At 38.8% G+C, this 22,245-nt stretch overlaps 1 protein-coding gene across 1 annotated transcript in view; it reads right to left on the reverse strand.

Annotated features, from left to right (window-relative positions):
- Positions 1-1,547: 1,547 nt before the first annotated feature.
- The window catches only part of NSMAF (neutral sphingomyelinase activation associated factor), a 42,731-nt gene continuing 22,033 nt past the window's right edge, over positions 1,548-22,245 (reverse strand). Inside the window, exons 13-31 of the mRNA XM_075728225.1 lie at positions 20,627-20,803; positions 19,630-19,709; positions 18,137-18,227; positions 17,971-18,034; positions 17,806-17,857; positions 16,622-16,742; positions 14,744-14,875; positions 12,934-12,976; positions 12,325-12,488; positions 10,776-10,884; positions 9,337-9,395; positions 8,546-8,613; positions 6,852-6,919; positions 6,490-6,613; positions 5,693-5,776; positions 4,493-4,643; positions 3,999-4,101; positions 2,869-2,978; positions 1,548-1,883 (exon numbers count right to left, since the gene is read on the reverse strand). Of these exons, the coding sequence (XP_075584340.1) occupies positions 1,789-1,883; positions 2,869-2,978; positions 3,999-4,101; positions 4,493-4,643; positions 5,693-5,776; positions 6,490-6,613; positions 6,852-6,919; positions 8,546-8,613; positions 9,337-9,395; positions 10,776-10,884; positions 12,325-12,488; positions 12,934-12,976; positions 14,744-14,875; positions 16,622-16,742; positions 17,806-17,857; positions 17,971-18,034; positions 18,137-18,227; positions 19,630-19,709; positions 20,627-20,803 (1,895 nt within the window). The 3' untranslated portion in view covers positions 1,548-1,788. The remainder of the gene's footprint in view (positions 1,884-2,868; positions 2,979-3,998; positions 4,102-4,492; positions 4,644-5,692; positions 5,777-6,489; positions 6,614-6,851; positions 6,920-8,545; positions 8,614-9,336; positions 9,396-10,775; positions 10,885-12,324; positions 12,489-12,933; positions 12,977-14,743; positions 14,876-16,621; positions 16,743-17,805; positions 17,858-17,970; positions 18,035-18,136; positions 18,228-19,629; positions 19,710-20,626; positions 20,804-22,245) is intronic.

The following is a 22,245-nucleotide window of genomic DNA, read 5'->3' on the forward strand; positions in this document are numbered from 1 at the left end:
AAAAGATAGGATGTGCTAAAATGTAAAAGAACTTCCAGCACAACCTTTAAACTCAGGCTAGTATTGTAATGCAGAAAACCTAAGCCTTCTGGGCCAGGGACAAAGTACAATAGGGTGGAGGTAAACAAGCAATGATAGCCATGCTTAAAACAACACATAGGTGATTTCTGGATTGTGTGACATTTCCAGGCAAGTGTAGAAGGTGGGTTTCTATGTCATCTTTGCCTACACACAGATATATTTGGGAAATAAATATAATGAAAGGTGAAGAAACAGGGCAGACACCAAACATGGTGCTACAAGATTAAGACTGGTAACAGCAGGCATGCATGATATGGCTTAATCTTGTGCCTTCATCACACACACTCACTGAGTACACAGAAGTTCAGTTATTTGCTAAGCCAAGTGAGTCATGCAGCTGAAATATCAGTTTACTTCAACATCATGCCATTACCTTACTGAAAAGTAAGTTCAAACTCCAGCATAATAAAAGGGAATGAAAAAACAGCCCCTAACCATAACATGATTGTTCTACAATGCTAAAGAAGCAGCTATGTCCTGAAATAGGTGTTAGGTGTCAAACCTAAGGCACAATGTCTACAGACAAAGGCCTGACTGAACAAAGGACTTGTCCAGCTTGTCCTGGACACATTCACAGGGCATCTTAATACCAGCACTAGAGAATACCATCAGAGAAAAAAAACTAGTGATCTTGGGTCACACTGGGGCAACATCACAAGTGCAGATGTTTCTTGCTGTAATAAGCCATTTAAAGACTATTTCAAGTCTTTAACTGCAGAACAGCTCCCTGCAGGAAACCAAGTCCTACAGAGAAAGTAAGCCTAGTGCAACACTGCTTTGTCACTGGGTTAAGACAACAAGGGACTGGATAAACCCAGGAGCTGTAGCTCTGTTTAAGTGCTGTATTTAAATTCCATCTCAAAGACAATTTGCCTTGAAAGAGGTTGAGAACACCAAACAAAACATGAAGATGCTGAAGGTCATTACAAGAGGGATAAGTAAGAGAAGTGATGAAAGGCAGTAGTAATAGAGCATAAGACTAACTTCAGGCACATTATTAGGGGAAGATTTATATCAACATATTACATGTATGCATACCTGTTCTCTGTTAGGGGATTGTTTTATGCTTGGCTTCCTTTCAGGCTAATACATTAGTGCTATTTTTCAATAGGACAAAACCAATATAAAGTGTGCTCTTTTTCTTCTCTGTGCCTTTGCAAATAGCCACAGCTGGAGACTAGATTGTAGAATAGACTGACCACTGCTCAGAACAACAGCTGCCTTAGTATTCAAAGTAGTATTTACCATCATATGCATCCTCACTAGGAAGAAAGGTTGACCATACAAGGGGTACATATGTTATGTCATGAGACATGGCGCTAAGTTGCAAGCATCCTTAAAGACTTCTTAAGAATGCAAATGCTGTTGCTTTGAAACCAGTTTGAACAGCAAGCTCTGATGCATTCTATGCAAATCAAACAATGACTGCAAGTTAAGAGCTCTTTAATTACAGAAAAATAGGTCTTTAATTTCATCTCAGATATCATTTTAGACAAGCATTTTCAGTATGATAGTCCATGAAAAACAAATGCATACACTATGGAAATTAAGAGCTCTTAGTGAAGTCACCATATCATTGAAAGTTGTAGTTGAACAAAGCTTCCTATCTGGTTGAACTTCAGCAGCCATCATTGCACACAGTTTAAGTTCCTTTAAAAGGTCCGGTTTAAAATAAGAGTTCATTTAAATATCTGGAGGGAAAGGCACTTAGTATTGCAGCTTCCAGAATATGATTTGTTTGTCTTCCCCTCCTGTAATAACACTGTTGCACTGTTCATTCATCCACATGGACGTTACAGCACCTGGGGAAAAAAAAAAAAACCCAAACAAGTAAATCCAAATGCAAATACAAGTGGTACTCAAGACGATGGAACAGATCTTTTTAAGAGAGTTTAGGATAATCTGATCATTAAGTTTGGACTACACTGACACCACATATGCCAAGAATTTTAGTAGGCTTCAAGGTGTCTACTCTTATTCACAGTAATGATCTCATGCTACGTTGCCTCAGCTGACTTTGCGTACTAGAGGGACAATGTCAGTTGCAGTGTAGAATGCAGATGGCACACTGGCTGAAGATTCATGGGGATAAGATGAGAAGGTGTCTCTAGAAAGTGAGATTTTTCACTCTGCCATTTGGACTTCTCATTAAAAGTGCATTAACATTTAGCTTATGCCTGGAAGCCCACTTCTAAAGATTTCTCTAGCTACAGAATGATCTCTGTACAGGCCAAGTTCCATAGTACAAGCTTATAGTAGGTAAGTTTGAAATACCTGTTCATGAAGGCAGCCTTAAAAGCCAGCTGAATAAACCTGAGATAGCAACCAAAATGTGTGAAGGAGAAAAACTAATGTACTGAAGGCTATGCAGATACATATAAGCAGCCTATAAATCCCCATCCAAACAGCTTCTCTAGTGTCCTTTACTTAATTTGTTGTTAGACTCACAGTCTGGACAGACTTGAGCAAAGTCTACAAGGCAGTCTATGCTATACTTCATTAGGACTGTGAGGGAGAAAAATGCTGACTTTTGTGATGTTGTGTGAATTAGAAAAATCCCAAGTCATTTACCTTTGGTCAGTCTTGTAAACAGCAATATTTCTCCATTGTTATTAAATTTCCTAGGAGGCTCATGTGGACCTACTTTTAGTTCTGGTGTTCCAGATAACACTAACATCAAGAACAGCCCACTGACTGAGCAGATGACTCCCAAACTTTTCAATGCTAACAGAGCTGGAAAATAGGAATCTTCCATTCAATTTGAGAATCATAATAGTTCAGGCATACCTGTATGTCCTTTGATTCTTTCAGTAACTTTTCCTCCAAGAAGGTCCCAAATGAGTAATTCACCAGACTGACTTCCTGATAAGATGGTATTTCCATCCCATCTGAAGCACCTGCAAGTAAGGCTCAAATCAGTTCACTTCCAGCTTTTGTATAATGAAAACCAAACATTTCCAAACTGACTAAGCCAAAAAGAATTGAAAACGGATGTACAAAACTGAAGGAAACTCTACCCTTTAACACAGTCTTTCTGGGATGGTTATTCCCAAATTATTTGAAAGGGTCATGACCCAAACTTGCTTCTCTGACTGCCGTAGACCCAGTCAGACCTTCCCCTGGCAGAAGGATGAAGCATATTCCTATAACAGAAGAGGACCCAGTCAGCTGTACACGTGTATGGTACCCAAGTGCTCTTGTGAGCTATCACTTTCAATTCTGTCACTGTTCCTGAAACAACCACTTGAAGTGCAAAGAGGACTTTCAGGGAAATAACTGAATAAAAATATATATATACAGACATGCATATACTTATATATTTATGTATACATACACACGCAAGAAACCAACACGTGCATTCCATGTATGGCTGCTATATTTTTACTCTAGTAACTGAGTGAGCATTCCATCTGTTTACCTGATAAACCATAAAGAACTGTATGCATTTTGGTTTGTTAAAAAAAAAGTTATCACTTCAATTATAATAGCCAATCCTTTCTTAGATTATCGAAACAAAAAGGAAGCATTGCAATTAAAAAAAATAAAAAATCATCAAGATTATTGGCAGAGGTGATTCAAGTAAGAAAACTGTCTCCTTGTTCGAAATTTCAGTAGCTCAGCTGCTGGAAGAGCTGGTTACCTACAGCTCCCATCATCTTTTATGGACGTTAAAGTTGTTGAAAAAAAAAGACACATGCATTATTTACTTAGATGCTTGTTTGGTTTTGTCCCTTTGGAAAGCTTGATCATAATGCACACAACATGCTAGAATGTCAGCCTTTGCACTTTAAAAAAGTAATTCAGTAAAACAAAGTTGCTGGTATTACTGCCCTTCCCATTCTGCTATCGCCAACCATCAAGCATCTCCACAGTTAACACTTGGCCACGCTTCATCATCTGTATGTTCTCAGAATTACCTCTGTGGCTCATCAGCCATTACAGAAGATATAAGCATTCCGGTTTGTACATCTATTACTTTAAAACAACAGTCCTCTCCTGTGCTGAGTAGATGTCTGCTGTCTGTACAAAAGAAAAAAGCAAACAAAAGAAACAACAACAGAAAAGCATGTTTAGACATTCAGTTCTAGCAGTCAAAGCAGTCTGTGATACAGCAGGCTGGATGTGACATTGCCTGATATACTTATTTCTAGATAATTTACTGTACATTAAGTCTCTAAGCAAGCAATGATAAAGAAAATTGGTTTAGAGTCTAGACCACTGGTCTACAGTCTAGTATAGCCTTGTGTACAATTAATACATTCTTTATAATGGAGATGCATATCAATCCAAAGCATCTCACCATCCCACTTAAGTAGTAATTCCAGTAACAAGGGTCTATTACATGATATCAGGAGTAAGATTCCCTTTGAAACACCCAAGAGTGCATATAAAAAACTGAAATCCAACATACCAGGACTAAAAGCAGCATCAAACACAGTCCCAGAATGACACGGCAACTGGTGCAACACTGTTGCTGTAGTAACATCCCAAACACTAATGGTACCCTCTTTGGTTCCAGATGCTAGTATAGTATTTGCAGCATTAAGGTCGATTGTATTCACCTAGGAAGTTAAACATCCCATGATTTGCCTATTCTTTCATGTAAGCCCATCTTGAGACAGGTTTTAAACATACACAAAGCAAGCCCATGATCTGTAAAATGATATTTTATTTACAAAAAGTTTTTACATCTAATTCTGCAACATCCTTAATTAAGTACAATTATTAAAAATCCTGCCTGTAAAAAGTAAAAGATAGGTCCCTTTGATGATATTTTAAAATGCTTTTTCCTTGCAGAATCAGAAGTGTAAACTGATGTTTCAGACTACTTTTAGTACCCATACTCTCCATCTAAATGCAAGACTTCATCCTTAATGGTAAATTTTTTCTTTAGTTTAAAGAACTTCCTAGCCCTGAGTTGTTTCCAGTTCTCTTGGGTACAGCTCTTAAATTATCAGAACTGTTTCAGTATTTGCCTATGTTGTGACCTGTTAAAAAACTAACTCTTAAGAAGGTTTAAGACAGAGTAATTCTAAATATTCTACTAGAGTGACATTAGAGGCTATAAATAAAACTGTGCAGTTACACATTTATGATTCACTGCACACAATGTGTTTATATATTTACAGTGAAATTCATTAATGTATTTTATAGCATGGTAGACAAGTCAGAAGAATTCTTTTTCATTTTCTTGCCTTTGGCAAAGATACGTTAAGAAGAAGCTGTAACAATGAAAATACTGGAAAAACATTAGTCTGTTTTCAAAAAACAAAGCAGCAAAAAAAAAAAAAACCCAGTCCTCCCTGTCCCCCTGGAACTCTATGCATACAGCTGAGCAAGACAAATTAAGAAACCCCTGTTATACTGTTGCTTCAGTCCCTAGGAGTGGACCTTTCAACCAGGGAAGCGGGGGACACTGGTGCAGGACACATCAGACAAAAAACCAAAACCAAACCAAAAAAACCCTGCACACACACACACTTCCCAAAACAACACAGCCCCTCAGTCTTTTAACCCAATCCTTGTGCTTTACCACTAGATCTTGACTTTGATTTTAATGAGCAATTAATTTTCATAGTCTGAGATACTATATTTCCATCCACATACTTACACTAACATCGTGTTCTAACTCCGCAAGCAATTCAAAGTGGTGTTTTTTATTGCTCAAGGTCTCTCCAGGAACACAGTGCCACACCTGCAACACAGATATGTAGGTTTGCACAAGGAAGCATTAGTGTAACTCTGGATGAGTTTCCTCAGTACTGAATTCTCACATTACAAGGAGGACTGCTTGTGTTAACTGGGCCTGGCCTACGTGGCAGACAACAGCAACAACAAATGGCACCTGAACTCGTTTACCCTAGGGAGGGCCATATATTAAACAGAAGCCTGCCTAAGCACAGGTATATCACTGCTCTGAATGTATACTTACCAAAAAGCCATACACAGAAGGCTTTGGGAAATTCTTTCCTGTCTCTAACTTCCAAATTATCTTTCCACCTAACTGTAGGCATGCTTTTTAGATTAGCAAGTTCCAGGTCCACTTAGCTGAAGAACATAATCTACAAAACTATTAAACGTTTTAGAAGCCTATTCAACTCAAACAGAATCACCAGCCATCGTCACAAAACATTCCCGTTCCTCCAACAAACACAGCGTGCCTCCAAAACCCCCACATTTAGAGTAAGATAGAATGAATGAAATTTCTTTAAAGTAACACTTTAGCTTTGAAACAGAGTTGAGATAAAGCTAAATGAAGAAGATATTCTAGAAATAAACTTACTGTGATACTAGCTAAGTTATTATTCTAGTACAATAGGGACATCCACTCCAAATCATTTGGCTGGCTGAAATTACAAAATGCTAGCCATAGCTAGTTATTGAAGTGTAACAAACCCATATACAGACCTTCACAGTGGAATCCCAAGATGCAGAATATAAACGCCCGTCACGCCAACAGATCTTACTGACTGCATCATCGTGTCCCATTAAGATATCTTGCTGTCTTCCAAATGCAATTGAATAAAAATATCTAACAGAAAAAGGTTATAAAAGCATTACATCTTTGGAAAACTCAAAAGTTTTTTTTCTAAATAGATGAAAGTAACTTTGCTTCTACAGTTTCTAACAGAAATCTACTGAAAAAAAAAAGTAGAAATACAGACACTGTGTTTTAACAATCAATTTCTGTATCATTATCTAAAACCATAAACATAATGACCAGGGCACTCAATGTAATTCAATAAAGTCAATAAGAAGTAAATACACACATATGATTGTCCCATGAAGAACTTATGACAGTGGTATCTCCTGGTAAGATTATACAAGATGACAAAGCCTGTAAGAAGAAAAAAAAAAAAAAAGGTAGTATTCAATTTCTTATCCCAAATCAAACAGAAGTACACTAACATACTTTTGGAAAACAAGAAGCATTTTCATCTTCTATACACACAACATACAGGTGTTACATGACACTAATCAAGAAAAACCTTAGAGGCTGGACACTGAACAGCAAGACTACTTAATCCCTGGTAAATACAAAGGTAGCACTGAAGTTCAGAAATACATGCAGAACTGATGGGTCTCCTTTTTCAAAATGCTGGTATTTCAAGGACATGGTATACAATTCCTCACTTAAGAGAAACTGGGTCAGCTCTTCATCTTGTAAGCTACTGTCAGTTCTGGATGCAAGCAGCTAACAGAAACTGAAAATGAAGGTTTCCTTTGATGTTTGTTCTCCATGACAGCTACTTATCAGCTCAGCTCTTTCAAACAAACCTAACTATCTAATTCTTACTATTCTCAATAAGAAACATGCTTTATAGACAGCTGCTCAGTTACGTTACCATCACTGGAAGCAGCAAGGAAAAAAAAAAAATCTGCTTCTACTAGTATCCTTACTGGTCATGTTTTAGATCTGTTCTAAAAACCAGTAAGCTGCTGGACTGTAAAAAGACTACTGCTTCTAGCACTGCTGCAACAGGTCAGCACTAAAACTACATAGAGGGGAAGAATAAAAAAGAGCATACAAGGCCTCCTCATGAAAAACTGACTTCCGGCTTAGGATTTAGCAAAGAGCTCCCTTTTTACAGTACCAAGAAGCGACATTCCCAAGTTTGCCTTGGCTAAAGCATTAGGAATTGCTGTATCTAGATTCACCTGGTAGTGTCTGCCATGGCAGGCCATAGGGCCTTGATCCCGCAACTTACTTGGGCACCTGTTAGAGCATGCTATGGCTTCTGTCTGGGCAACCCATTTCCCTTTTTTGTTCCCTCTAGAGATGAGGGTACAGATATATCCTAATGTCTTGCCTCAATAAAGGACTCTTAACCACAACGGTTGGGAGTGAATCTCTATGACCCAGGTCTGGCCACAGTGCTCAAGCACAGAAAAATCAAATATAGAATCTCTTCCCAAGTTCTGGTTTAGAAGCAGGGGAAAAATGTTCAGAGGTTACTGAGATCACCACTCATTGAGGAAAGATGGCTCAAATTCACCCAGCATAGATTCCACTCCCTGTGCTTGGTTTTTGTCTACTGGCTGACTCACAGCATTCAAACACTTGGAACCAGTAAGGCAATGCTGGATGTGAGCACCTGGGCAGAACTTAAGCTTTGTGATTCTGATCCCAATGGCAGTGCAAAGTTGTTCAGGAAGACTCCTCTGCTCATGCCAGACTATCTTTATGTACCACAAGCCCTTCCCTGGACAGCAGGGCAACTCAGAGCTAGCACAGAAGTGCAGTGCAACCATTGAGCGCTCCCTTCCCGTGTTTGCAGAATGCACTCTGTCTCCCCAGAGGCCTGACAAGAGAGTCTGAATTCACTCCACTAAATTATTCACACACAATACAATTGAGTAGGCTGTTGAAGAAAAGAGACATTGATGTATGCTAACAACCATTTCTGTGAGTAGCTTTCCGAAGATTCCCAATGACCTCGTTTTTATTTTGACAGCAACTTACCATGTTTGAAAAGGACACACTTCTCTGGATTGTTTTTGATTCTTTGGAAAACATCTTCAAAGTTGAATCTGGGGATAATGGACAAAATAGAAGATAAAAGGACTGTTTTATATTATAGAAGCTAGTAATTTTGCTCATGTTTGAATATTCAAATATCTTACTATGAAAAAGAGGTATACGTTTGTCTTAATCTTTGAGAAACTCTTTATAGAGCTTGTGACTTGAGCCTGGAAATAGCCCGTTTTGCACCACTTACAGATGGACTCCCCCGTGCCTATCAAACTTTAAGAGAGGTCTGGTATCTAAAGGGAGAAGTCACCTCCTTCCCAAGCCTAGATATGGATAATATTGAAATCCTTGAGTCAAACTGATCTAAAACTTAACAAATTCATGTACTTCAGCTATTTAATTACAGGAAATACATATTTAACTTAATTTCTATAATAGGTGACTTGCAAAGGTGACAATCCAAAAACCAAACAGAAGCAGCCTTTACATACGAATACTGAAATTCTCTCAAACAGTAAGAAGGAACTGAGCATGAAGTGAAAACAAGAATCTTGCATTTAGCAGAAGATTAGAGCCACTCCTTTCATGACTGTAAAAAAACCCCCAGAACTCAATGATTCCAGAAATATCCTATTTAGCATTGTCTTCGTGTTGTTCCCAGTGAAGATAGTAACGGGATTCAATCTTAACTACATTTCAGAGTTTCATGCTATTTTGTTCACAAAACATTAACCTGCATTTACACTGCAGGTTCTAGTAAATACCTCTGCAATAATACTTACCCTGGGATGTAGTGAAAACAGAAGACCCATTGCAAGTGACTGCTATTCCAGTAATTGCCCTGTTTAATACAAGTAAGCTGATAGGTGATTTCATAGGTTTTGAAACTTAACCACCATACTGTAAATTGACTAGAGTTGAAAATTGTTATTTGATCTCTGTAAGAACTAAGACATTCAAGAAGATTAAAAGCAGTACAGTGGTGTGTTATATGCCTAGAGAGAAAAATATAACTTGATATAATATGTGAAACACCAGTACAGGTTCCCCATATTGTTCTGCAAGAACTTCATCCTCATCAGAAAGGACATGCCCATGCAAGAGGATAAATAGTTTCACATTCAGTCTTTCCAATTTGGGATTAGCTACAAAAAGAGTCAGGAACCTGCCTACAAGCAGATACTGAATACCTCAAGTGTCAGGAATCAGAACTTGCATGTCTTTTCTCCTCAAATTTGACACTGGCAAAGTCGCTATAGTCTAGAAATTTAGACATACAGCTTATGTCAGGGAGTTTGTTGTTAGGAAGCACAGAGCATTCTGCATAGCCAAAATTCTGTTATACAGACCTGCTTCTTTTTTTTCAGCAGTCTTTGGGGTGGGGGTAGGGGGGTGGAGTTGGAAAATCAGAAGCTGAAAGTCAAGTCTGTTTTCAGGATCAGGATTTCCCTAACCTTAACCTGGTAACAGAGGCCCTTTCTCACTACAAATATTACCTTGTTTTCTGGACAAGAGAATGTCTCTTTTCTAGACTGGGTTACAAGAAAGTAGTTGAACTCAAGGTAGTAAGAAATCCTCCTACTAGTCCAGCCACTAGGACAAGGGATGGGGCTAAAGGAAAATCTGTTCTTTAAAACATAGCTGCTGTCATCATTGTTAGGTATTTTCAAAGTTCACCTAAGTGCCCCTGCTGACTCATGGCTCCCTAAGAATCCATCAGAACAGTAGTTTGGTACCTGCATTAACTGAAAACCTATAGCTGAGACATGGCAAATTGCTCATACAGCAGCAGCTCAAGGTGTACAGTAGTTGAACTTAATGGTTTAACCTTTAATCAAATGGGATGAAAAAAAAGTTAGGTCCTCCTGGGGTTATGAATAAATAAATAAATGGAAGTCTTTATCTGGCTGCTGCTATGACAGTTTTAGAGAATGGGAATCAATATCTGCTTCAGATACTAAAATGATAATGAACTTAGCTCTACATCCATATAAGGGACAAAAAAAAAAAAAATCAAGCTGACAAATACCTTTTCTGGATTCATAACCCATCATATAACTCAAACTCATCTTATGTAATCAAATCAATGAGCTGTTTCACAAAGGAAAATATTTACCTTAAACTGCAACCCACCATTCAGACTGAAACACAGATATTCCTCCCCTTCCCCCCACACAAAATTAAATGGAACAATTTTGACTGTGAAAAGAATAGTACCTACTCTTTGTGAATTTTATATTGGTCATCTAATTTTAGTTTGGCAATATTGTTCCAAGCAAGTCTTATAGTTTCTTCTGTCAAATCTTCAAATGATTCTTCATTTGGAGAAACTACAATAAAATGCCACAATAGAGTTTCATCACAGATAGAAGATAAAAAGATAGATTTCAAACAACTAGGTAGCTGAAGTTGCAAACATAAATACGAGAGTACAGAAATCATGCAGACTTCCAGGAATAAGAATTTTTGGCTAATGTATAGAGTGACAAGATCACTAACTTTTTTACAAATCTCTTCCTGACTGCATAGGCTTACACAGTCAAAAATATGATTTTAGTCCCAGAACCATGGCTTTTAAACTGGAGACTATAGAACATGTTTCCAAAATGGAAAAAACCAAAACCAAAACCTTTTCTGTAGAGGTGTGTTGGTGTTCCATTGAGATGTCAAAGAGCTTTCCAAATGGAAAAGTACCAGGAAAGCCATCTACTGCTACAATACATCATGTGCTTTTATTACTCTATTGCATTCTGTTAGGAATGTCACAATGTCATTTCACTGCACTGTTGCAAAAGTTAAGGGATAAAAAAACACAACAAAATTGAGACAATTACATGTCAATTACTATAAAAACGCCAAACCCAACAGGAACTGTTAATCTGTGAGTTAATGACTTAGGTAGCATCCCACCATATTTATTTAACACATATGAACATTATTGTCACCATATACAACTTTCAAAGCCACTCTTGCCATTTGGATGCTACAGGTTGCCATGCTATGTAGCACTCATCTTCACTTTTCTGCTTAAAAATGAAAGCCATCAAAAGGTCAGTGAATTGAAGACAACCGAGACAAACCTTTCCATGTGATACCTAGGCTGAAGATTCAGTCCAGTTTACAGCAGACCACTATACACATGATGAAAACCATAGCATCTTAGTTTCAGAGAATGGTCTAAGTTCCTCATTCAGCAGAAGCCTGCTATGGCATTACATATCCTTTTCTCTTCAAGAAAGTTATTCAATCAACATTGTCCCTACATACTGTAGGGAAAACAAAGTAATTTCTTTACAGATTTTCATTCAAGTCATGGAAAAGGAAAAGATTTGGATGCTTAGGGTGTATTTAGACCAAGCCAATCAATCACCCCAAACACATCCCAGTTCAAAAACTGAACAAACCTTTACATCATTTAGAATGCCTGCAGATATGGTCATTGAAGCTGCCGTCATACCAGCTTGGTTTTGAAGTGTCATGAAAGGCCAGGAATGATAGCCCTCCCACAGCTTCAAAAGCAGAGGTTGAACAGTCCCAGAGGAGACCACTGGAACAGAAGGCAAAATGCAGGACAATGCCTGTATTTTCAAATTTGAAAATGGTCTTGACAGTTTTTCTGTAACAGTTAGTTAGTTCATGGATTTATTTTAAGTTGGCTTACACAGAAAGTGGCCAAGAGAGTTGTATAATGAGGTCCTGTGGGAGAAAGATACAGAACTACTCAAAATTACAAATCCGTTACATCATCAGTTTATCCATTACACATTTACCTGGAGACTCAGTTATGGAAACACTGTGACTAGATGTTCGAGACAAACTTTTCAACTTCGGTATTATCCTTCGGGGATGAGGAATTGTAAACAACTGTTTTGGTGTCTGTCCAAACTCCAAGATTTGTGTCAGCAGAGCTACTTTTTCATTGGGGTCCATAATACTTTACAAAAACAAGATACTTAATTAAGCCAAGTAGCCAAGTACTTTTTTTTCCTCCCCTCCCCTGAAAGCATGGGTCTGCATGTGCAGTTACTACAACACTATAGGCCATCACAAATTCTTACATAATTTATTTACCACAGATGTGATGGACAGTCATATGACAGTTTCATTATTTTGTTTATGTACGATGACAGTATGCTTGTCAATTAAAAAAATAAAGCAATTTCATGAAAGCCAGACTGCAGAAATGTTCACGTAACAATCTTTCAATGCATGCTAAAACTGAGAACCCAATGCTGGTTCTCTGCATATTTGGGAATCTAAAATGGAAGAGCTACACCATTCACATACAGAAGACTTTTACAGCCAGCAGAGAACCTGGAGGGATACTGAGAAATTTAGCTAACTGCTTTAACAAAACCGTTCTGGTTCTTGTTAATTACCTGTTTAGATCCACTCCTCCTTCATAAGTTAATGGGTGAAACACTGTGGAAAAAAAAGTTTATTTGTACAATGTAGATATACAAGGCTCTTTGTCTTGCATAACTACTATAAAAAAAAGTTGTATTTTTTTACTCAACTTGGTTATTTTTAAGCAACTAAGCTATTTCAGCAGGCTATAGCGTTTAAGATCTTGCGTTCTAATCCTGGGTTTCTTACCTGAAAAAATTTAGGATTTCTAAGAGACTTGGAGAAAGCTTCAGAAGAAATCAGTCCTTTCATAAAGGAAGGATGACTTATTTAAGCTTCATTAAATACCCCCCCCCCCCCACAATAAAGAAAAAAAAGACACAGTTGCATAACTGGATCTCTGGTTATTTTCTAGACAGGTAACAAAATGTAGTAGAGAATAATCACAAAGGTCTACCCATTCACCTGTTCATTTGCTACGAGGATAGCAGTTACACAGTGAATCACTTTGGGGCCTCTGCACAAGAACACTTACTCTATCTTTTGACCTAAGTTCATTCATACACAGAACCCTTCTATCTCTCTTATCTACTCAAGCATCTGCAATTCCTTACACTAATAAAAATCCACATTGCAGCAGAAGCAGCACATTGTGCATAAGAAGTGCTCTCATTTGAGAGGCAAAAATATAGGTGCCGATTTACCATATCCAAAGCCTCTGACTTGGATGCCAAGCCCTGCAAACCTCAAATATAGCCAATCATGATTTAAGGACATGTGGGGAAGCATATTAAAAAAAAACCTAAACAACAACAACAAAGAGAAAAAAACCAACAAAAAACACACCACAAAACAGATCACTTCATCGTAGCCTGGAAGTAGAAAGCACTGACTACCAAAATGAAGAGTTGCTTATTCCTTCCCTCCACTGTCACAGGAAGGTTTTCTTCTTAAAGTTATTCTGTCTTGTTAAGTGGAAACTATCTTAACATTGTCTGTTACTTGAAATCCTTCAAAAGGATCCAGGCTTCTGGAATAAACACCCTATAAATCTGATCTGCTAATCTTCCTTCAGCAAGAAGACATTTCTTTATTAGGTAGTAACATACATAGCTAAATATCAGACTGCTGAATAAGTTAATAATTGTTATTAGGTCTAGATAAATTAAACACACCACCATACCAATCACATATTAATGTCCCCTTTTGTAAGCATTTACAATGGCTACATACATGCTCAGAATAAGATTGCAAAGACCGAAACTTTCCACATGTACAGTAAAAGGTATATATACTACTGCGGTAGTATACATGTACACAAGCACAAACCTAGTCACCTGCATACTTTTTCCTTCATTCTTGCTCCTAAAGAGCTACAGACTATTAGCCCCTTCCTTCCCTTGCTAATTCTCTCAGGAGGAGGGGGAAAAATTGCACTGAAATTCTCACACCGCAATTACAGTGTAGGAAAGTTAAATACATGTTTGTGTGGAGACCCGACAAACTCCCATTTTTAATAGGGAAACACTACTTCCATACTACATTGCCACACCGTGCTGTGTGAGCAAATAACAGCAATGCTGTAGAATCTTCTTGCCTATCATATTAAGTACATCTTCAAAGATGCAAATCAACATGAAGGCAGTACATTTAATACACTAGATAAGACACTATTTCCAATAATGAAGAACTGTATTTCCTTTAAGGATCAAGCATTCAAAGCACAGTTATGAATGTTCAAAACAAATCAGGCATTACAGATATGCTGTTATTTACCATTCCTGCCTAATTAAAGCATCCCTTTTTTTTTTTTTCCACTATTTCTATAAAGTGTGTATTTACCATTGTGAGCTGCAACTGCTTCACTTCCTTTCTGCTTGTAGCCAAATATTATGTCAATCCATTCGTGAAGATGTTCTGATACATACTGGCTTTCTAAAGCCTCTTGGCTCTTCTGAAGAAAGTCATCAGGACCTGACAAGACACAGGTTAATTAAAAGGAGAAGATCCCATTCATTACTGGTATCCATCTCTGTTCCTCTTCCTTCTTGAAAAAGCAACCAAATGAAAAACCCAAGCCCCAACACCCCACACCAAACCTCAAATGTGCTATAAAAACTAAACTCTACTATTCATTATGTCAATGTTTTAAAGCAAAAATTCCTTCGGAAGAAAACAGAATAGGCATTTTTGAGAGAACAACCGCCATCCCAGAAGTCTAGATAGAATAGAATCATAGAATCGTTTAGGTTAGAAAAGACCTTTAAGATCATCCAGTCCAACCATTAACCTAACACTACCAAGTCCACCACTAAAACAATTAAGGGTAGAGTCATAATTAATTTCATGTTTCCTGGCTTGGTGGCTGCATTATTTTTTAATGAGAGTAAAAACTAGGAATCATTAAGGTTGGAAAGGACCTCTAAGATCATCAGCCCAACCATCAACCCAACACCACCATGCCCACTAAACCATGTCACAAAGTGCCACTTCTACCCGTTTTTTGAACACTTCCAGGGATGGTGACTCCACCACCTCTCTGGGCAGCCTCTTCCAATGCTTGACCACTCTTTGCATGAAGAAATTTTTCCTAATATCCAATCTAAACCTCCCCTGGCGCAGATTGAGCCCATTTCCTCTCATCCTATCGCTAACTGCTTGGGAGAAGAGACTAACACCCACCTCACTACAGCCTCCTTTCAGGCAGTTGTAGAGAGCAATAAGGTCTCCCCTCAGCCTCCTCTTCTCTAGGCTAAACAACCCCAGTTCCCTCAGCTGCTCCTCATAAGGCCTGTGCTCCACACCCTTCACCAGCTTCGTTGCCCTTCTCTGGACACACTCCAGCACCTCAATGTCTTTCTTGTATTGAGGGGCCCAAAACTGGACAAATATTCCAGGTGCAGCCTCACCATCGCCGAGTGCAGGGGGACAATCACCTCCCTGCTCCTGCTGGCCACACTATTCCTGAGACAAGCCAGGATGCTGTTGGCCGCCTTGGCCACCTGGGCACACTGCTGGCTCATGTTCAGCCGGCTGTCTACCAACACCCCCAGGTCCTTTTCCACCAGGCAGCTTTCCAGCCACTCTCCCCCAAGCCTGTAGCGTTGCATGGGGTTGTTGCGACCCAAGTGCAGGACCCGGCACTTGGCCTTGTTAAACCTCATACAGTTGGCCTCGGCCCATCGGTCCAGCCTGTCCAGGTCCCTCTGCAGGGCCATCCTACCCTCCAGCAGATCGACACTCCCACCCAGTTTGGTGTCATCTGCAAACTTACCGAGGGCACACTCAATCCCCTCATCCAGATAGTTGATAAAGATATTAAACGAGGCTGGCCCCAAAACTGAGCCCTGGGGAACACCGCTTGTGACCAGTCACCAGCTGGATTTAACTCCATTCACCACAACTCTCTGGGCTCGGCCACCCAGCCAGTTTTTTTAACCAGCGCAGAGTACACCTGCCTAGGACATGAGCTGCCAGCTTCCTTAGGAGAATGTTGTGAGAGAGTGTCAAGGCTTTACTGAAGTCCATGTAGATGACACCCACAGCCTTTCCCTCACCCACTAGGTGGGTCACCAGGTCATAGGAGGAGATCAGGTTGGTCAAGCAGGACCTGCCTTTCATGAAATCATGCTTGCTGGGCCTGATCCCCTGGTTGACCTGCACGTGCCTGTTGAATAATCTTGAATTAATTCATAATACAAGAAGTTTGACTATTATTACCTGATGCCCAAGGGGGAAGCTCTACATCTTCAACCATCTTTCCACCCTGCCTTTTTCCCAAGTCCAACTTCAAACTGTTTACTAGAAAACTAGAATCTTTTTCATAAAATTCTGGAATCAACTAGAAGAAGAGAAAAAAAAAAAAAGGAAGTTTTGAGATTAGCTTAGCTATTCTACTTAAGTAGAATACAGTCAATAAAAACTGAGAGTTATCGAAGTTCATATGTCAAGCCTTAAAGTTGGGTAGTAATTCTTCCAGGCTTTCTTCTCTGTCAGTAAGTAAAGCAGCACTGGAAACTTCCTCCCATTATTGTTCCAACTACTTTTAGGCTTCTTGACTACCTACAAGGCAATTCTCTGAGCTAAATTCAGTGCAGCATAAATATTTTTGACATGTAACGTGTGACATATGAATCCATAATATCTAAGGGTATCTTCAGAACTCTCATTGCATAGTGACCTTCTCATTTTGAAGACATCAGGTAAAAGTCAAGACACAAATCTAGAATAAAACTGCAATGACGACAAAAGTTTCAGAGGTTAAGTCAATCATTTAAAGACCACCATAGCTAACCAACCATAATTCCACTGACATTAACTATAGACTTTTTCTAAAAATTATGACTACATTAAACTCCTTTTTCAAAGAAACATTATTTAACAGCACCCACTATCTGACAGTTAATAATTCTCAACATATACTACAAGTTACATTTTTTATAAGGCTGAAAAAATCAAGATAAAACTTCTATAGTTTAACCTCTCCAGATGTACTGTTGTAATATAGCCAAATCCTTACAAGATTCCAGCAGACGAAACATAAAATTGCATATTTTCAGCCTTAATGCACTCTGGTAATTCCCACTTACTCCAATAACATTCACAGTGACACTTCTGTTAAACTAAAAGCCAGAGAGCAGACACAGACAAGCAATCATGGAATTACAGGGAAGGAAGAAGTTAAAATGTTCAAAGATTCATAAAATGCAGTCAACAGCCTTAAAAAAAAACAAACCAAAAACAAACAAAAAAAACCCAAACACAAAACTAAAAACCACAGACACCCAAAAAACCCAAACACATTCCACCCCCACCCCAAAACTCTTAAATCAACAGGACACGTTGAGAACAGAAAGCTTAGCACAGATACCAAGAAGGACTTGAATCATTTTCCAGCCATTTACCTCTTTGAAATCTGTTGCACCATCCAAACAGTTTTTCCAGGTTTCTGCAAGACTAGATAACACATATCAATCACACATTTGTTAAAATATTTTTAAGGCTTTGCACTCCCTTGATGCGTATGTGAAAACAAACCCAACCTAATTATAGACAAAATGTAGACAAACCTGTTGAACATTCTGTCAGCATGATCAAACTTTCCATTCTGCAGACAGAGCATGTATTCTGGAGCTAAGGAGAAAGAAAAAAAAAAAAAAAATCATCAGCTTGCTCCAAACCTTGTCCACTTTGGAGGCAACTGTCTGCTCAGAGAGCATGTAAGAGCTGTCTTACCAACTCTAACGAGATAAAACAAAACATAACCCGGAGATGAATAATGGCTCCCATACATGAACTTAGGCTCTGGCATTTCCTGATAACGTGTCTGCAACATAGGAAGAGAGAGAGGTCTGTTTAAAATCAGCACTCCTGCTTTCCTTCAGTATTGAACACACGCACACTATTTTTTTTTTTTGTTTAAAAACACAGATTAGGACTACCCTCAATTTTTTTTTTTCTAACGATAAAACAAACTCTAAGTTCTAATACCCATGCAGCTTTAATCAGATTAGTAAATCAATACGGCAAAGAAGTTGTTATAACTTATCATCTAGAGTTATCAGGTTTTCAGCTTTTTTTCTTCTCTCGCTTTCACATGTAACTGCAGTGACTCAACTTCAAAGGAGTGCAAACAAAGACTTCCTTTTTGTCTTTCACACAAAGTTTAATGAGACTGTGGAAGAACATACTGACTTAATTCAATCTGGAGGACTCCCTCCTGTCTTAAACTCTTACGTGTTATCCCCCAAACCTATCATAATCTAAATAAAATGACTTTTACTGCAGTAAGTGTGAGGCAGCTAACAGTTTGAGGAAACAGTCAGATCTTAGAAAGAAAACTTTGTTTACTGTTATTGAAAGTATAATATTGAGCGTGTTCTTACCCTTCACAAGCCTAGGAAGCTTCACAATTTTGAAATAGTTAATCTTTCTTGTCAATATAATGCAGTTATCCTGGCAACATCTTTTTCTTAATGCTTCATTAAGAACTAGTAACGGTTCCAAAACATTAAATATAGTTATGTTCTGTAAATTATTTTGGAACTTACCACAGCAGACAATGATTTTATACAAAGAATTAAAAGCCAAGAAAATGAGGGCCTTCTAAGCCTGTAACTCTGTGTTTGACTGCTTATGAAAAGAAAGCCTGCCTACTTTGAGAAATGGAAAAAGTTTGTCCGCTATTATCTGCATGTGGAAATTTCAAGTTGGTGCTCTGATCTCCATGGATCCAGATTTCTGCCCTTTGAAGCACTCTCCATCAAATTCAGCATTTTTCTTAAATTGAAGTACTTAAGATTTCTACTACTTTGCCTTGTTTAATTAATATACTTATTTTACATTACGCATTTAAATCCATTGGTCTTGAAGTTTTGTATTTCCATATATGTTTATAGTATCTCAGTGCCTGCCACACAAATGAAGTTACAATAGTTAAATGCATTTGGGGATTTTATTTTAAAAGCTAGTTAAAACATTTAAAAGCGTGTATGTATGAAACAGTAGTAAGAGAGAGGAAACAGATTCAAATAATTTTAAATTAGTGCTGACAGAATCAGTACTGATGAAATCAAACTGAAAATAAATCTGGTATGTTTATAGGTACGTTTGCTTCTGATAAGGTTTATAGTTAGTTTTAGATATCTACGTAATTCCCAAAGCTCCTTTTTTTGCCAATATGTACAAGACCCAAAATGTGCAGTACATATAAGCCAAGATATACATACCAATAATCTATCCAGCCTTTCCCTATTCAGGGCACCAATTGGTTTACTAAGGTCACGGAATGTTTCAGGCTTTGTCAGATCTGGAAAAATATAGTTAGACTCTATGCATTGATTCTTCTAGACAGGAATGTACTCTAACCAATATATAAAACCAAAACAAGCTCCTAAACAGCAACAAAACAACCAAAAACCAATGCAGAGCCCCTCCAGTAATTTTCTCTGCTCCCTAACTGCAAAAGAACAAAGTCTTACTGTAAGTAGTTGCTCATCTTCTTCCTTCCAAGTAGATGTAATCTCATACCTCCTGCTTAAGAGCTAGTAGTTACATACAGCTGACGGCTATTTTAACTAACGTTACCTAGTCAATACAGGTCCTGCTACCTGAGGCACAAAAGCAGCTGATAGAGTCTTCTTCCCGCTCATTAACTTTTCTGTCAGGCTACAGTTAAATTCCACCAAACAATCAGACTGGAATGTTTGAGCGGGTGCTGATGAATACCGTGAGATTCCCCTACTCTACTCCTTGTAGAGGGACACAATCCTCAAAAGGACAAGCTTCCAAGACAAATTCCACAAAACCCCTTAATCAAGGAGCCTATTTAAGCACAAGCCTTGTTAGCCTCCTCCTTTCAACTTGCAATGCTAAGAACTGTAAAAAAACACCTGGATTCTATATACTTCAATGCATCCAACTTGTTCCATAAAGAGTCATTTTACTGGTTCTTTTGCATTTATTAGAATCACAGAAAGTGTTTCAATGCTCAGTACCGCAGACACTTGGTACATACTCTGCATGTGAAGAGTGAAATATTTAACAGAAAAAGGTGAGGTATTTTGTCCACTAAACTCCAGAGTAATGGTAAGTGCACAAGAAAACATCTAAGATCACTAATGTCAGGTTCATTTTGATGTACCATGAACTTCACACGGTATAAAGCCCCTTGAGACATTTCGGGTTGGACATGATGCGCTAACGCATTTTTTTGTATACACATACCTAATACTGAACTAGAGTAGTCTGCTATGATCCAGGGAAATACAGGATATTGGGAGAGATCGTTGCAGCTTCTATCAGCCAGATTGTTGAGATGAAGAAGATACTGGTAATTTGATATATGTCCTCGCTGCCATTGCAGCATATAACTTTCAGCTGTATGCTCTGTAATATGATTTTCTAAAATAAAAGAAAACATTAAGATTTTTGAGGTTTGGAGTTCCACCGCCGAATTATACTATGATTAACATTATGCAAGGTAATAATTAAGGGTATAGTTATTTAAAAGAACAAGTCAGAATTAAGCGATAACTTCATGTTTCAATAGTTACCATACTTTATACATCTTTTAAGATCCATTCAAACAAACAGGCTTAAACTTAAACAACAACAAAAAAATCATGCAGAAGGAGTGCTGAAACCAAACATAGAAACAATGATAGGAAAGAACTTGAGCATTTATGGAGATATAGAAAAAACATTTGCAGACCATGAACAGCTCTCTTGGCAATCAGGCAACCTTTAAGATTTCAAATTTCTAGAATTAACTCTGCTAGAGTCAAGAAAAAAAGTAAATATATTTTCCTACTGGACAACTAAGGATGCCCACTAACAATGACTTGTTGAAAGAAGTCATGTATGTATGTAAATAGGATTCAGTTTCAGGACCACTGAAACAGAGAGACTAGGGGAATACCAAACTCGACCACCACTTAATAAAGTAGGAATCATGTACCTGGAGCTTCTGTTTGAAGCATTAGGCAGAGGGCTCAAGAAATTCAAAACTGCGCTTTCCTCTACTCAATAGCTGTAATACAAAGGTATGTTGCTGGACAACGAAATGACCCAAGAATATTGATTTCATTCTGTCCCTCCACCTTAAAATGAAATTAAAGAAGTTTCTTTGTTATCTTAGTCTGTCCTCTGTGTGGCAGGTTTATCAAGAGAAATGGAGGTGGGGGGGAGTTGGGGGGGTGTATAGTTTTGCACAGGGAGGGGAGGGTGGGGGTTTTTTGTTTGGGGTTTTTTTTTGGGGGGGGGGGGGCGGGGCAGGTAAATGTTCCTTCCATTGATTCAGTTTTGTTTTGAGTTTGTGTGGCAAGGTTTTGGTAGCAGCGGGGGCTACAGGGGTGGCTTCTGTGAGAACCTGCTAGAAGCTTCCCCTATATCTGATAGAGTCAATGCCAGCCATTTCCAAGATGGACCCGGCGCCGGCCAAGGCCAAGCCCATCAGCGGCAGTGGTAGCACGTCTGTGATAATGTATTTAAGAAGGGGGAAGAAGAAAAAAGAAGAAAAAAAAAAGGGGGACACAAACTGCAGCTGGAGTGAGGAGTGAGAATATGTGAGAGGAACAACCCTGCAGACACCAAGGTCAGGAAAGAAGGAGGGGGAGCAGGTGCTCCAGGCACTAGCGCAAAGGTTCCCCTGCAGCCCCTGGTGCAGCCCATGGTGAGGCAGCCGTGCCCCTGCAGCCCACGGAGATCCATGGTGGAGCAGATATCCACCTGCAGCCCGGGGAGGACCCCACGCCGGAGCAGGTGGATGTGCCCGAAGGAGGCTGTGACCCTGTGGGAAGCCTACGCTGGAGCAGGCTCCTGGCAGGACCTGTGGACCCATGGAG

This window comes from Pelecanus crispus, chromosome 2, assembly GCF_030463565.1.
Source record: "Pelecanus crispus isolate bPelCri1 chromosome 2, bPelCri1.pri, whole genome shotgun sequence".
In the NCBI taxonomy this organism is placed as follows: domain Eukaryota; kingdom Metazoa; phylum Chordata; class Aves; order Pelecaniformes; family Pelecanidae; genus Pelecanus; species Pelecanus crispus.